We start from the raw sequence: 16,847 nt of genomic DNA on the forward strand, positions 1-16,847 counted from the left end.
CCTTTATTTATCGAACGTAGAGCTTCTATTTTGCATTGTATGGAAGGGAAGAGGACGGGAAACTAAGAGAATCTAGATTACTGCAGCATTTCCATACCACATCCTACATCTCAAACCGAGTTTTATAAACACGATCCAACGGTACCGAAGTCAAAGCCTCTACTGGTCCTGCCCGCTGTTTGGCGTATACCTAATTGAAATCTCGTCCGTTCTCTTGATCCCCCTACCTATGCCATTCTGATCCTTTGTATCTCGTAGTATGCTCTCGTCGCTTGCGTTATTGTAGGTTATGACTGCCTGGCGAGTTGTGGAAGCTTTCCCTTCAATACCCGCTGATGACCCAAGACCGTACTTCCGCGTACTATTGTTGCCGTACATTGGTAGCTTATAAGAGCTACCACCAGTACCAGAGCTGTCGCCTTTGCTCCCATACCGGATACGAACATACAGTGGTCGTAGAACGGGAATTGACGAGCACATGATGGTGACGGTACTCTCGGTAGCTGACCAGATAAGCATGGGCACGGTATCATCTGCTAACTGGTTAACCCGGAACACTAACACGAGCCGAGAGTCAATGACGATAGCATACGGATATACTCTTGTGCGTTTAAGCTGTTCAGAGCCACGGTGCGTACAATCCCACAGATCCCAGCGCTATAATCATCGTTAGCTTGGAGGTAGGGGCGTGAAGGTTAGTGAAGCAACTTACAAAACACCGAGGCTGAGACCTAGGGCAACAGTGATCTTCTCCTTGCGTTTCATGTTCAGATCCCAGATGACAAACCAAGGAAGAATAGCAAAGGAGAAGTCGGCGACGACAAACCAAGCTGCAACAAACCCATTAGTGCTGTTAGAGTAGGATATTGCACTTTACCACACTTACATCCAACAGTCAAGCCGACCTTGGAGAAATCAAGCCAGCATGTCCCAGGAAGAGTGGGGTTCCATGTTTTCTGAACTGGAATACACTGAACGACAACGGTGATGCTAGCGAAGAGGGTGATGAAGACGGTCCCCGCCATGAAGGCCCAGATGAAAACTGTCTGTATCTTATTTCGTACGATCCGGAGAAGAAAGACGCCAACGGCGCATTTCCCTACACCAATGACCATGAGCCCGGCCACCTGGCTGAAGATTTCATATTTGAGAGCGGTCCAATAAACTTCAGCATTGCCAACGTCAGCGAAAAGTCGTCCGAGACCGTAGGATGTCGCCACGGTGACGAAGACGGTGTAAAGAATTTGAAGAACCTGCAGAACCAAGTCAGTCGCCTTACAATTGAGATGAAATGGCGTGGAGTTGTCCCTACCAGCGCGACTATAATGAGATAATCATCGGCGCCAGCAGCATTCAGAATTGCTATGCGCGTATAGAGTCTTAGGCCGACAAAGATGGCGAAAATCGCGACCTCCGCCCACAAGACCGCATTGGTCATGGGCCCGAGGCCCCCATAGTACTGGCCCATGCGGAAAAGCTGACGATATCGGGCTCTCGGGAAGGGCAGGCGCTGTGTTGCTAGCGAATTCCAGGGGAAGCGAAAGACTCGGGAAAGTGTTCGTTTCTCTTCGACTCAAAAGAGTTGGACTTCCCGACATTATCAACTTTGTAACGGTGGCGAGCCAAGAACTACATCACACTACTCGGGGGTAGGGTCCCAAATCCTCCTGGATGAAGGAACTAGCATTCAGCTCGCACCACATTTATGAGGTTGACCTCACTCGACAAGGAAGAGATACTAGTCCAGCTTTAGTTAAATACGGATGTCTCGGTACAAACAACCCCTGCAAATATCCTGGGCGAAGATGTAACTTAACCCCTTAAAACCATGACATGCTAATACTGTGCGTAAACTACTTCGTGGGTGCAGCAGCAGCAGCCCCCACAGAACGCGTCGTCCAGTGCCCAGGGCCGGGACCTGCAGATTCGGATGGTGAGCATCTACCGAGTAGAAATTTCTTCATTGCGCCATACTTCGAAAGTAGCGCCAAGCTACCATGCATCAAAAATGAAAACTCAACCCGTCACCGGGAGCTACCTAAAGAAGCTGGAATATGGCCCTATTCCAATGGAAGCGGGAATCTGAAATTAAAGCTGAGCGGCACATCCCGACTAGTTGGATGAATAGCATGATGTTGAGACGCGAGCAGCTATTGGACCCACTATCCAGCCCCACGGAACTGCAGGCACATGTGGCTAAAACACACCAAGTCTACGCAGAACTTTTTCCTCAATGGTCGTGGTCGTTTGCAACCTGGGTAGTGGATGGGCTGCATAAATCCCTCGAATCCCAAGGGCAGCGGGACCAATTAGCAAAGATTCCACCTTTCTGCATCTGCAGAATCGTCAATGATGCTGTGTCGTATGATCCAATTCCACTGGTAGCAGAAGTACTGCCAGACTTTTGCCAGAGTACATTTTACCTCGCCTAAGGGCCTTCAGGGCGGCGATTCTTCAATGCAACAGCAGCTATGCTGTTGAGATATCTTCCCTTTCCTTAGTCCATGCACACTGAAAGAGTCAGGTCGACCGTTCAACTTTGATACAACCCAATACTTGTCGGAGATGTCACAGGAGACGAACCGCTCGGCAGTGGGGTGGAATGTTATGGTTTGGATTCTTGACGATGTTTACCCCCCATATTTCGAGTTTGAAAGGCACTGTTGGGAGTACACTTGACTGGTAAAGGCTTTTTGTTTGCTGCCGCGGGGAAAGTTGAGATAAAACAAGTAAAACGAAGGGCGGTGATCGAGCATGGTCTGGGGAGAACGCTTCAATCCTATGAGCAAGGGGGCATGTTCTATCCTTCAGACCCGGGCGTTCTGTCATTGCCAGCCCCTTTTCCCCCCCAAATCTGGTCTCGCTTCGCCATCTTCCCCTGTTTAACAGGGATATTCCGGAAGTCTCCCGACTGCTGTTTATTCTAGGACCGGTAGCACTCTTCCGGTACCCCTAGCCAGTCAAGGAGTCTCCACTGAGGGTCTACATCACGTAGTGTACTTGTTTTCGGCGAGGCACTACTGCATGTCAATGTGACCCTAGCTAAAGTTTTCACACCGGAGTCCGGTAACCCTTGAAGAAATGAATGAAACACGAAAGGATAATAACAACCCTTCTGGCTTGGTGAGGACGAAGCCCCTGCTTTAACACCCCTTGCAATTATGTGTAGCTAGGTTAGCTTCCTCCACTGAGCTCCCGCGCGGCGTGGAGGAATGATTGTATAAGAAGGTGGGAGAGTAAACTATTTATTATGTAGGAAGTGGACACCGTCATTTTCTAGTTGACCGTTGTTTCTTGCCCTAGTTCCAAGACTTTTTCATATTACTAGACCTCAGTACCAGGTATAACATGGCATCCCAGTCCAAGGATATAATTGCCGCCCTCGACAACTTCAGCCATGCCTCATTTAACGGCGACGAGGTAGAACGACTCCGTGTTCGTGCGGCGGCTCGGCGACTGCTTGCCAGGGTTGAGTCACCATATGAACGGGCCTGGGGTTTCTGCTTTGAGCACCCTGTTGTCTTTGCCGCCTTGCAAACCTGCATTGATCTTGGTCTTTGGAAGGCCTGGACAGGTGCCGGGGGTGGTGAAAAGTCCATTGATGATCTGCTGAAGTTGGTTACACATGATATCGAGCCAAACCTCTTGCGTACGTCTGCTTTAACCCCACGCGATACCCGCAACCTGTGCTGTGTGATTGCGATGATTCTCGGCTCACAGCCAAAACTTTGTAGGGCGACTATTCCGTCTCTTGGCCGCTTTCAACGTCGTGGAAGAAACTTCGGAAGACACGTTCAAGCCGACCCCCTTTTCACATGCCATCGGGGATGAAAGCACCAAAGTTCGCGCGTCACTTGAAGCAGCGTAGGGACTACCATCTCCACCCCCCCTGTGGACCATTTTTTTTTTCCTTTCTCTCTCTCTCTAGGCCGCCGACTAATCTCTTTTGCGTACCAGAAACTACCAATATATCCTGGCTGGGCACAATCTACCGAAATACCTGGCCAAGATTGGCTATAAGGAACCCGCAGCGGCAGATGTCAACAACCATACGGAGAGCGACCCCGATGGCCTCAACTTCTTCGGGCGCTTGCAAAAAAGCCCCGAGTGCTACGAAGCCTTTACGGGCCACATGGAAGCTTGGACGGCTTGGAAGACGCCGTGGACCAAACTCTACGACCCTCGCAAGCTCCTCGATGGCGCCAACCTTAGCGACGGATCGCCACTCGTCGTTGACGTAGGGGGAAACACTGGCCTTGACATTTCCCACGTTCTTAACGTGCTGCCAGATCTGCCCGCTGGGGCGCTGGTCCTGCAGGATCTTCCCGAGATCATTGCCAAGGCCAAGGTTGACGAGAAGATCACGGCTATGGTTCACGACTTCTTCGAACCCCAGCCGGTCAAGGGTAAGTAGTAGTTTTAATCCCCTCGGAGACGGGGAAAGAAGCCCCATGTAGCTAATACCTGTATCACAGGGAGCCGTGCATACTTTATCCATGCAGTCCTCCACGACTGGCCGGATTCCCAAGCCACGCAGTTGTTGCAGAATACCCGAGAGGCTATGGTTAAGGGTTATTCTAAGCTCTTCGTTTACGACATCGTGATGCCACCGAAAGGCGCGAGCATCAGCCAGACTACTATGGATGTAGAGATGATGTGCCTGCTCTCAGCTGCTGAGCGCACTAAGAGCGCCTGGGAAAAACTCTTAACTGGCGCCGGTTTCAAGATAATTAACTTCTGGCCTGACCCGCAAGAGTACGAGATGCTAATCGAGGCTGAGATAGCTTAGGTAGTGTGCCGCTAGGATAATCTCCTTAGCACAATAGATACGCTATTACTTGAGCGAGACCTGTGTCTGCTTCGTCTTTGAAGACGAGGAAGCTCAAACAGCTAATACCGGGAGCAAAACTATCTATTAGCTATATAGTAGAGCGCTGCTCTAATTAATAATATGATATTTATCCTAACAAGTCATGTGCCGGGAGAAGAATGACTGCAAAGAGAGTCGCCAACCAGAGAACAGTAAGTAGAGACTTAGTTCTCGCAACGTTACAAGGCCGATTCCCTACCTTTCTACAACTTCACGACTATCCAGATCAGATGACTGGCCCTGGAGGGACGCCACAGTCTTCGAAAGCCGACCTGCGGACTCACTGGTCTAATAGGTCCCACTGATCTTGCTGGAAGTCTCCACCATTCACACCACAATCAATAGCCCGTGAAGGTGGCATTGACTTCGGCTTGGAATGCATCCGAGAAATTCTCCATCGGTTCCTGGAGACGAAACCCCCATGGAAGTTGATGCGCCAGGCTGGTGATGGGTAGGAGAGCTCTTCGGGTTAGCACCACGGCTGGTGCCTCAGCACCTGCGGAGGCACCTAGCTCAATCAACAGCCCAGCTACTCTTTCGGTCTCTAGTCTTCTAGTAGCTATCCAAGCAATGAAAAAGCGTCCAATCCTCACCTGTGACGATCTTAGGATCGACGCCGTGTGTGAGCAGGGCTGCGTAGCTCGCATGGCGCGTGACAACGGGAACTCCCTCGGCCAGCTGACATGGGAATTCTCGGTCCTCGCGAGCGGACCCACCACGAGGGGTCCAGCCGGTCGAGTCGGCCTTGTTTAAATCGAGACGGTCCGGGAAGATTGTAATAAGAAACTGAAGCACCTAATGTTCTTCGAGGCTACGGCGCAGTGGAGAACTGATTCACCAACGCCGCTCGTCTGCAGAAGGCTCGCAGTGCGAGAGAGTAGGAGTTGGAACAGCTTAAAGCTGTAGCCGTACGCGGCGGTATGTAGGGGTGTCTCTCTGTTGTCGTCTGTGATGGTAACTGAGGCGCCTTTCTCAAGGAGTCGGATGTCCGTCTCATGGAGAGCAGTTTGTGTGCCACCGCGTCGGATTATCAATGGCATAGTGAGGTAATGCAAGGTGGTCTTTCTTTGCTTAAAGACCAAGAACTTTGTATTCGGACCGACGCCTAATGAAAGACAGAAGTTAATCGCAAGCGTAGGATCTACGGCTGGGATAATATACTTGCCCGTTTCGAGAAGAACCTGCAACGCCCCAGCGAGCTTGATCCCATAGAGCGCCTGAGAGATCAATGGTCAATCAAAAATCGAGTATCTTGGATCTATACCAGTCTCAAAAAGCAGTTTTATAAGCCACTGCTAGCTTATATATTCGACCCCGTGGTCTGGATCGCCTGTCATGCCTGTGCCTATCATGATCTTGAAGTTATATGCAAAGCCTAAGGTCCTCTCTAGCACGTCCCAGAGATATTAACTTCTATCTAGGAGCATTGTCACGGCGTTGGCTAGCTAATTTTGGGCGGCACGGTAGAGCGCTGCTCCTTCAAATCCCAACCCTTGCTAGCGAACTCCTCGGTTTCTACCTCTCCAGCACACCAATCGAGGAGGAGCCAAGGGTGACCGCATCTCGCAGTCTCTGGGAGGCATAATCACATCGCATCGACTCGGTTTGTCGGTGGCGTTCAGGCCTAAATTGGTCGCATCTTCTCAGAATAACCTAGTCTTATGGCGAGGGACATTGGGGCGAGGTAGGTCTATTACGCCTTCCTTTTCCCCCTAGAGAAGCATAAATACAGCTAGTATATTATTGCATTGGACAGCTACATGGAGAGCAGCCCCCATCTGTAGATTGAAGAGGAGAAGACTTCTCGATCGACGTCGTCGCAGAAGAGAAGAGCCTCTAGCGAAGAGGTCCTCGTCGCGCACAGTTGCGTGGATAGCCTCATGAGGGCCTATAAAACATTCTTACATTGCTATCTTCAAATTTTCCCCATTATTCCGGCGTCGCCAGGACTAGACAAAATGTGAGGCACTGAAAATGGGGGGAAATTCAGTCGAAATGAAAGTCTGTTGCGTAGCGATGAAGCAAGCCAAACTTATTACCAGTATGACCGTGTCCAGCCTCTTCGGCAATCGTTAACTCTCAAAGTCAAATTCTTTTTCTTAGTTATTAATGCTACTTTAAAGTTACTTATGATCTTTCGCGAGATTGGTCCCCCGGAACGCGCTGCCCTGGCCAAGCCGCTGGTATCCCTGGCGAGAGGAGGTCGGATTTGCTTTTTATGGCAAAGCGTGCTAGAGAGAGGGTCTTTGCCTTTAACAGTGAAAGCTGAAACTAGATAGATCCCTTCCCCCAACCCCAACTGTTCAAGGGGTCATCGGGCATTAGGTTAAACATGACTAGTATTAAGTTAGCAATGGAGCAGTTTGAAGAGAAGACGAGACTCGGGTACATACCTTGGCCAAAAGCGCCGAAAGCTTCATCCAGCGGCAAATCGAGGGGTTGAGTCTCGGAGCCAACAGCGTTCATGAGGCTAAAGACTGGATATGGCTCTACCCACTCATTTCTGAAGCCTCCTGAGTCGGGGTCTTGTTGATGCGACGGCAGGGGCGTCTCCGAAGTCGGCGGAACTGACAGAATGGTCTCGCTGTATTGGCCTTGCTGGTTGATATCACGCTCTGGTGGATTGTGGTAGTTCTCGGCCAACGACAATCTGACCTCGCACGCATTAATAGTGATGCGTGCAGGCTCGGCCGGGGACTGATTTGACGCAGGCCTTTGGTCCATTTTGCGGTCCTCTTTGAAGACCATGTCGACCTCGCGGTGCATACTGAGTTGTAAGAGATCGCTGAGGAGCTGCTCGGCGTGACGTGCAACTTGGCTACGCGGGCTGAGTGCCTTGGCGGCTTGGATAATCCGAAACACGCCAGCTTTAGATTCCTGCGCAATGCTGCTGTATGGATGACTGGTCGGCGGAATGCAGAGTATAACTCCGGCGGTGAAAAGATGAATGAAGATAAACGCCAAGCAGAATTCGTGCTCGAACTGCATAATAGGCGTCCGAGACATGCGTAGCGCTGCCTTGACAGAAACATCAAAGGATCTCGACACTAGGTCTCTGGAACTCTTGGATATGCCTTGGCGATATTCTGCCGAAAGGCTGTGTTCTAACAGCGGCCGATGTGCGAGTATGATGGCCGCGTCGTAGGTGATTTGCAACAACAATGCTTGCAACCTGAGACGCCGCAGCGCCGAGTCTGAGTCCTTTCCCCCTTGGCCCTCAAAACGTTCCTGGAAGGATGATTGTTGTGGATGATCCTCATCTAGAAAATCGTCACTGTCTAGCAGCCGCGGAAGCGCTCCTCGCCACTCTGATAGGTGCATATCAGCACGTTGGACGGCATCTAGCAGGGACTGCAAGTCTTCCGCCGTCATAGGATTCCGTAGCTGCAGCAGCCTAAAGGTGGAGAGGGTCTTTCGGATGATCTCGTACAACTTATACTTGAGCCAGTGAAATGTCAAGGCGGTCACCTTCCCGTCACCAGCCCTATCCTCCGTTTGGGACTCGTTGGAGAGAACATCAATTGCAGTATCGTCTATATCTGCAAGCGGCAGCAAGTTGGAAAAGGCGGCGTCGAGAGATGCGGGTCTCCCATAAATCTGAGAAGCAAAGGTGTCGGCAACAGTGATGTGATTCCAGCAGCGGCGGCGGACCTGCGTGTCGACTTGATCATCGGAGTCCAACTCGCAGTGCAATGCCAGAGCGTAGGATGCTCTAACAGATAGGCCAATCATAGCCCAGGCTAGACTCGGTGAACCATGGAAGATGTAGAATGCACCAAGGAGCACGCAAACCTGGACAGTCTCCAAGCGGCTGTCGTCGAGAAGGTCTATGAGATGAACCCGTACCTCTCCAATCATCTGGTCCATGAGTCGTTGCGGATCAGACGAGACTGAGGAGAGAAACTGCTGGCCTTGTGGCGAGGTGTTTTGGATCGCGCACTTGAGACCAAGCGCGGCGACAGTTAGGGTAACAAGTATCTTACTCATATCCTCCCGTCGCCAAGTGGCCGCCGATAGAATATCGCGAGCCTGCCTCATAAAGGTTGGCTTGTGAAATATCCAGATGAACCAGTGTATCTTGTCAAAGTACACTTCAATCAAACTTTCCATCACCGATGGGGCGGGCATTTGCATTAATTGCAATTCCCACGTCGGGCCACTGGGTGAAGCTGGCGAGGCGTCACCCGGGATTGTGGAGCCCTTCGTAGGTGCCTGCGTCCCGAGATTCTCGTACACGTTCATAGCTAGAGATATCGTGGACCTGTTGGCACCGAATTGCTGGGTCTCTATGGAGCTGGTGATCTGCCGGCCCAGTGGAGAGGCTCGTTCCGGCGACGTGTGAGTGGAGCGCGCCGACCGGCCCACGACTATCTCCGGACTTGCAGACACATTTCGGCGGCGCCTGGCCACCTTTGCGGTAACCCCACCGTAACTGCCCGGGGTATTGCTTGCTTTGTGCCGCTTCGACGAGGATCTGGTGGATTCAGGCTCCGATCGAGGCCGACACTCCATGCCCGACCGGACGCACATAGTACATGGCTTCGTGGCATCGCACTTGATAATATTTAGCCCCTGACATCTGAGAGAATCGTCGGCGCCCAATAGGAATAATTCATATGTGGATCAATTGATGTGTACCCACCTTCAGCTTTTGCCTACGGCAGCGTGCGCAGGCCACAGAGACTCTGCGGAGCGATGGTGATGGTTCGGGACCGGAAGGCAATGAGATCATCTCGGAGGCTGCGATGTTGTGATGGACAAATTAATGTTAGGGTGGAAATGGAAGTGCCGCAAGTCCCACCGGATGCGAACCTCGAGGGGAGCACCTCAGCATTATAATCAGTCGGAAGCTGTTTGACTCTGGATGCAACTTAGCGCTACCACGTTATCCCCGCAATCCCCGCATCTGGACCTCCGCCTGCCTGTTTAGGCTTGGTCCACGACCTCGGTACCAGCTGGTCGGATGTTTGTTCCGGTGGAAGCCCGAGAGCCCCAAGACATGGTACGATCATGGACGAACGCAGGTGGACCACCTGGAATCAAGCAACCTTCCCCGTCATCTTGAAAATAAGGACTCGGATGTCGCTTCAACGCTAGGTTCAATTGCCTACGTTCGGCGTGTAGTCGCTGTTTCATTCAGGAGCAATCTCCGTCGTATTAACTTTCCTCGATCCCAGCTTTCTATGATGCCTCGGCTGGGTCTTACTAAATTCCTACTGTCGATCGGCGGAGTTAATAGGGGTTGGCCTGAGAAAGTGCTGGATGCGAGGATGAATTTGATCCTACAATGGACCTTGCATCAGATTAACCCCAGAGCTGGCCTTAGAGATGCCATTTCGAGTTGGGGTGCTATTTCCTCCAGCTTATTTGATCGGCGAAGGAGAGGAGGTTCTGTCTAGGAAATGTTAATGGACGATGACGCCGTCAACGCCGCTCTGCTTTCCACGGGATCGGACGAATTGGCAAAAAGATTACATACGGAGTTTTTAATTTTCATCATTTTAGGCGCAGCATGGCATGAATATCCTTTCGACGTAGAGTGGCTTACTGGTGCAAACCCAGTAGACTGTCACATTTGTTCGTGCTTATGGATCGGATTCTCATCTCAGCTTGGAATAATTTAATTTAGTCTTAAGAGAAGTGGGATCTGCAAATCTCTATCATGGTGGCATGGAATAGGTAGCGCAACATTATCAGAGCCTAGCCGCCCTCTTCGACAATCGAGACTTCTCCCGGTCTCTCAGGAACCTCCTCAAAATCTTCCCGCTTGGGCTTTTCGGCACCTCCGGGATGAATTCGACTCCACCTCTAAGATGCTTCTGCTTTGACTTGTGTTGGGCAACCCAGTCCTTCAGCTCCTGTTCAGCCGTCTGGTGGTCGACGTTAGAATCTTTCCTCAAAACTACCAAAGCCTTTGGAACTTCACCAGATCGCTCGTCGGGTACCGAAATGACGGCACAATCCTCCACTAGTGGGTGGCCCAGCAAGTGTCCTTCGAGTTCTGCGGGCGCAACTTGAAACCCGGAGACCTTGATGAACTCCTTCAACCGGTCTACAATGAAGAGGTGCGGATCCTTTGTCTTTGGATGCAGCCGTACCTCGACCTTGTCCCCAGTTCTGAGCCATCCGTCTGCGAACGTTTCCTTGGTGGCCTCCTCGTTCTTGTAATAACCGAGCGCGATATTTGGGCCCTTTACAAATAGCTCGCCCCCTTTGTTCGGCTCTCTAACCTCGTTGCCATCCGAATCCATGATTTTCATTTCCAGTCCGGGGATAATGCACCCGCTGGAACCGTCGAAAACTTCCTTGGGGTGCGAAGCGATCACGGTGGGCGCTTCCGTCATGCCGTATCCTTGCCCCAAAAGCACGTTAGGATAGCGATTTCGAATCTGCGAAGTGAGCTCTTCAGTCAGAGGCGCAGCGCCGCAGTAAATCCTTTGAACCGACGGTAAGTTAAAGATTGTCGGATCCTTCGCCAAAGCGCCTTGCTTAGCCAGCGAGATGAGGATGGGAGGAACCACGTAAAGCAGGGTCATCCGGAACTTCTTGACGGCGCGAATGAAGCTCATGAGGTCGAATTTGGCCATTGTAACGACCGTATCGCCACGGAAGACGGGCACATGAGTTATCAAAACAATCGAGTATATGTGAGACTGTGGTAGAACTCCGAGGATAACATCCCGATGGCTTTCGGATCGAAAGGTAGATTCATAGCACGTCATTTGAATGATGTTGGCAATGACGTTACGGTGGCTTATCATTACGCCTTTCGGCGGCCCGGATGTGCCCGACGAGTAGCAAAGGTAGGCGACTTGTTGACGCCCTTGGCCCTTTGGCCACTTTTTACGTGGGAGAGGAGGAAGTCGTCGTCCCGCATTGACCAGATCCTCCACATCGAGAACCTTTCGGGTATCTATCCGAGGGGCAGCTGCATCTCCGGGTATGGGTATCAAGAAGACGTTCGATTCGGGAATGCCAGCTTGTTTGGCAGCCTCGAGAGCCGTATCAAGGCGAGAAGGACAAGTAAATAAACCACAGGCTCCCGAGTCTATGAGCTGGTTTGCAAGCTCCGATACTTGAAAAGCTGCATTGGCTGGCGCGATAACGCCATCGAGTCGATGTATGGCCCAGGCAAGGACGGGAGTATGAATCTGGGCGAGTTAGCATGACGTATACGTCCGCCATCAAGAGTTGTTCTTTTTTTTCTCACATTATTGACTGCAAACACACAGACTACTCGCTGCCAGACATCTCCCGATCCGGCTCTAATTCCAAGCTGACTTGCCAGCCCTGCAGCAAGCGACTCAACCCGCGACTTAGTCTCTAGAATATCGTATCCCTGACCACTAACACTGTCGACGAAGGGTTTAGGAGAGTCTTCGCATTTACGAGGACGAAACTTATCATCGAAAAGAAACTCGAATATAGATAGATCATCTGGAATATCGGCATCAGTGATGCTAGGAGCCCACGCGGGAGGATGGAAAGGACTCATGTTTGAGTCGACTGGGACGTTTAAGCGATGATGGCCGCAACTCCGCAAGACACGAGACGATGGAGAGGGATATTCTCACCATTTTCAATGCGATCCGACAAAATATCTCTTGACAATACTGAATTAATAGTCCTCCAGCAACCGTGGATATTTCCCTTGTGGGTCCGTCTTGGCCTGAAGAGCCTGCTTCCGGTGGAACTCGGCAGGAGTCATTGATGTGTTCATTCTCGGATCCGGAAATTAGTGACCCCTTTCCCCACAATCTTCCCCGCATTTCCCCAGACTTTTCGGCGCTAAAAACCCCAGATCCAGGGTAGATTTGACGTCTAGCTAGGGACGAGGGTCAGACCCGAAATCTATGGAGTAAAACTAGACTCCTTGTACCTCGGCATGGTTTGAACAAGGAGTCAAGGGCATCGTTCCACCGGAGGGTGACCTTGACCAGTCTCATCAAATGCAACCGCACTGTTGCCACTGGGTTGATGTCCAACGAAGTATATAATCTGTTCCTTTCCGTGGAGAGCGATGGGACTCCCAAAGCTCAGAATACTACCGTTCGCCAGAACAGTTATTTCTTTACTTCAAACATGTCGGACGTTATGACGCCATCTAAGACTGAGGCGGTCGCCATGTCACATACCGAGAAGTCGACGGTCTCGAATGACGATGGCCTCCCACCAGACGTCGCTGCGTTGCTACAAGAGTTTACCGGGCCAAAGTATGACAAACTCATGCGTAAAATGGACTTGCACCTCATTCCAATCGTGAGTTTTTCCAGCTACATCTATTGTTTCCTTCACAAGCCTGGGCAATGCTAATTTTCTTTCTTTTTGTCACAGATTGCGGTTTTGTACCTTCTTGCATACCTGGACCGGTAGGTTATGATCTACATAACAACTGCGTGTCGGACTCCGGATAGCTGAACTCTAGTAGGGGCAACATTGGCAACGCAAGACTCGCTGGTCTTGAAAAAGATCTGGGCATGGCAGGAGATCAATATAATGTGGCCCTGACAATCTTCTTTGTTTCCTATATCGTCTTCGAGGTACCGGCCAATATGGCATTGAAATATCTCTCTCCCCGTGTCTGGAGTAAGTGCTAGTCTCTTCCGACTTGAAAAAAAAAAAAAAAGAAACCGCCAGCTAACTTTGTAGTTCCCGCGATTGCTATCACATGGGGAATTGTAATGACCTTGATGGGCATTGTTAAAAATTATCCAGGGCTTCTAGCCGCCAGATTCTTCCTCGGAGTCCCCGAGGCGGGCATCTTTCCTGCGTGCGCCTACTACATTACGAGCTGGTATACCAGACACGAAGCTATGTACAGGACGGCACTTTTCTATGCCACGGCGTCCCTCGCGTAAGTCGGACCACCTCTCAACTCGTCTCACCTGGTTCTAACGGGTGATTCAGGGGTGCATTCTCCGGTCTGCTTGCCTACGCCATCACATTGATGGATGGAATTGGCGGACTTTCCGGCTGGCAATGGATCTTTATCCTCGAAGGTCTCCTCACCGTACTTGGCGGTGTCGCTGCCATCTTCACCATCTACAATGGCCCAGATTCTGTGTCGTGGTTGACGGAAGAAGAGAAACAGTACCTCAAGGTGAAGCTGGCATATGATGGAAACCGGGCGGGAATGGGGACGTTGGAAGATGGACCTAAGCGGAAATATACCAAGGACGCCTTCCGCGACTGGCAAGTGAGTATATATATATTAATTATTCAGCCATGGATCCTGTGTACTCAGAAGTGCTTACGATTGGGTGCAGGTCTACCTCAGCGTTGTGATTTACTTGGGTATCTCCGTGTCCACCTACGGGCTCGTCTTTGGTCTGCCGACGATCATCTCGACACTTGTAAGTTCTCCGTTGCCTTTATTATTGAAAGTCTCTAATTTCTTTACTTTTCTGTCCAGGGATACACGGCCCGACGCGCTCAGCTCATGACCATCCCGCCTTACGTGACCGCTTGCGTTCTCACGATTGTAGTTGCTCATTTCTCGGATAAGTTTAAGCGCCGCGGCTACTTTATCGTGGGCTCTTTACTACTTTCTATTGTCGGCTTCGTTATAGCAATTGCCACTTCTAATAGTGAGAATCTTGCGAAGTTGACGTATGCCGGCTGTTTTCTTGCTTGCTGCGGATTCTTCCCCGCATTCCCGGGCGTTATCTCATGGCTTGCAAATAACCTCGCTGGGCCTTACAAGCGGGCCATCGGCATGTCTCTGCAAATATGTGAGTCGAAGGCCCTTCCTGAGTCTGTCGAGAAGTGGTAGCTAATAATTTTTTTCTCTCCAACAGCACTCGGTAATACAGGTGGACTTATCGGTTCCAACATCTACCTCGCCCGGGAGAAGCCACATTATCGTCTGGGTTACGGCATTTCTATCGGTTTTATTGGGCTTGGAATCATTGCTGCTGGAACTATGCTTTTCATTCTTTCCGCTATTAACAAAAAGCGTGAGCGCTATGTTGCGGAGAATGGTGGGCCAGATGGTGTTGTTGAAAAGCACGGAGATGTAGCTCTCACGGAGATGGGTGACAAGAGTCCCTTGTTTAAGTACACATTGTAATTAGTACAAAAATGGAAGTGCGCCTAGGGTCACGCAGCTCGCAAATTCCATTAGGTACAGTAGGAGGCATTTATTAGAAGGAGCCCCAATAAGATGGTTTCCTTCCCCTTCATTATACACCATTACCATCATTTCTTACACTCATAAACTTTGTTCTAGTGAGGTGCTAGCTTTAAGGCGCATTTGCCGCACGCCCTGAAGTAGACATTGGTTTCACCTTGTACTCCGAAGGATCTATAAGGCAAGCAACTGTAGATCAATAATATGCTCATCGGCACCTTGAAAGTAGGCCGCAGCGCCCTAGACCGCGTCGCCACTACCATGAAGAGAGACTAGAATAATACGATAAGGGTGACACGAAGCCTACATTGTTATACTTCTTGTAATCAAATTATATTAAATCCGGCGGGGATCCTTCCACTCATCCTCATACAGGCTTTTACTCATGATTGCTTGATAGTTGCCCGAGTGAAGAAACTGGACACCTAGAAAATTAAGACACAACGGAGCGTCACACGGACCGTGGATCTTCCGAAGTCAGTCTGTAGACTCACCATCAATGCAGGCATACTTATAACGCGAACCTCAGCCGAAACATAATTGAATACTACCTGCGTCTGTGACCGTTCGATGTTATAGACTATCTATATTTCGGTCTCGGGAAAAAAAAATCGCATACCAGCTGTATTCGTACTGTGTTGATCACCCGCCAGTGCCCCCTGTGCCAAAAGGTGCATTGCCTGGATTGTGCTTGGGACAGTCTGATTCTGGCAATGTTTCATACGACGTCATCTAATTGCGGCGCTGAAAATGAACAGCCCTGACAACTCAGTGACGACCCCACCTCCCGAATCCTAACGTCCCCAGTCAACCTGGATCTCCCCCCAGCTGAAGCTCCCCGTCAGCGTGATAGGGGCGCATGTAAGGTTCACCTTTACAGATCTTTGGACTCGGATCGAATTTTTTAAAGACCAAGCCCGTGGCACTTCGCATTCGTCAGCTTAACCACTGTACCAACCCCTTCGTGCCTCCAAGGCAGAATGCCTGGCTTCAACTGCTCCAGCTGATCGCTGCATCGCAACATTTAACTTGATTTATGGCTTGAGTTGACACAACCGGTTCTCAATACAACGCCGGACGGCGGACCGGAATTCCAGTTCATTATAAATTCCTTATCAACCCTGGAATTTGCAAGCTGAACCTTACCACTCCGCGTATCTGTCCCCCTTGAATGGCCCGAGGGTGGTAGCACTCAAGAGGCCACTCAAGTGCGACCGCGGATACTTAAATATCAGGAGGAGAGGCTTCCCAATGGGTGCATCATCAGGAGGCGTGGCCAGGTCCACGGATCAACCAGTGAAAGAGACGGGGCGGGTAGAAGCAACGAAATAGGCTTCGATCCGGCTAGATATGCTTCGGAAGAATGTGTGTACCCGTCCCTGTCCGCAGTTCCTCTACTTCAAGACCGTTAGAAGTATAATGACAGAACTAGTTTTTCTTCTTTCCCTTTTTTTTCGGGGCGGAGGAGGAGAAAAAAAGTACAAAAGGAAAGAAAGAAATGTTAAAATCGACACGCGGCTCTGTCCTGGCAATTGTACTAACCCATTTTCCGGTAGCTTCGATTACCCTACGCTACCTTTCATTTAATAGACCATCCCTCTATTTATAGAGTATCGGGATTAACAATTACTTATTCAACTTAAAAAAAAAAAAAAAAAAAGAGTTATACTCTCTAAGTCTAATAAAATAAGAAAAGATAATAGGGATCCTACTATAGACACTAAATGCGTCGTCATGACCGATTCACCTTCAGTATAGAGTAGTAAACGAGAAAGTGAAGGGTAGGAATCCGTCTTTATTAGTAGTAGAGGAGAGTTGAGGCCAGCCAACTAAAATGTTATCATATTA

The 16,847-nt window shown here is 50.2% G+C and overlaps 4 protein-coding genes and 1 pseudogene across 4 annotated transcripts; 2 read left to right on the forward strand and 3 right to left on the reverse strand.

Moving 5' to 3' along the window:
* Positions 1-159: 159 nt before the first annotated feature.
* Positions 160-1,468, reverse strand: SAPIO_CDS1207 (Uncharacterized protein; the record flags this gene model as incomplete). Its single annotated transcript, XM_016784531.1, has 5 exons — positions 160-536; positions 593-657; positions 713-830; positions 887-1,253; positions 1,313-1,468. The coding sequence occupies 5 exons, from the start codon at positions 1,466-1,468 to the stop codon at positions 160-162; spliced, it is 1,083 nt and encodes a 360-aa protein (XP_016646086.1).
* Positions 1,469-3,348: 1,880 nt separating this feature from the next.
* Positions 3,349-4,789, forward strand: SAPIO_CDS1208 (Uncharacterized protein; the record flags this gene model as incomplete). The annotated part of the gene is made up of 4 exons (XM_016784532.1): positions 3,349-3,649; positions 3,735-3,864; positions 3,958-4,406; positions 4,476-4,789. 4 exons carry the CDS (start codon positions 3,349-3,351, stop codon positions 4,787-4,789), a joined length of 1,194 nt encoding a protein of 397 aa, XP_016646087.1.
* A 2,352-nt stretch (positions 4,790-7,141) lies between these two features.
* Positions 7,142-9,400, reverse strand: SAPIO_CDS1209 (uncharacterized protein; the record flags this gene model as incomplete). Its single annotated transcript, XM_016784533.1, has 2 exons — positions 7,142-7,206; positions 7,264-9,400. The coding sequence occupies 2 exons, from the start codon at positions 9,398-9,400 to the stop codon at positions 7,142-7,144; spliced, it is 2,202 nt and encodes a 733-aa protein (XP_016646088.1).
* Positions 9,401-10,563: 1,163 nt separating this feature from the next.
* Positions 10,564-11,457, reverse strand: SAPIO_CDS1210 (annotated as a pseudogene; the record flags this gene model as incomplete).
* A 1,390-nt stretch (positions 11,458-12,847) lies between these two features.
* SAPIO_CDS1211 (uncharacterized protein) lies at positions 12,848-14,939 on the forward strand (the record flags this gene model as incomplete). Its single annotated transcript, XM_016784534.1, has 8 exons — positions 12,848-13,129; positions 13,205-13,239; positions 13,299-13,456; positions 13,586-13,724; positions 13,778-14,066; positions 14,137-14,223; positions 14,283-14,601; positions 14,668-14,939. 8 exons carry the CDS (start codon positions 12,848-12,850, stop codon positions 14,937-14,939), a joined length of 1,581 nt encoding a protein of 526 aa, XP_016646089.1.
* Between the last annotated feature and the right edge of the window lie 1,908 nt (positions 14,940-16,847).

Source organism: Scedosporium apiospermum, assembly GCF_000732125.1.
Source record: "Scedosporium apiospermum strain IHEM 14462 chromosome Unknown SEQ_SAPIO_0044, whole genome shotgun sequence".
NCBI lineage: Eukaryota > Fungi > Ascomycota > Sordariomycetes > Microascales > Microascaceae > Scedosporium > Scedosporium apiospermum.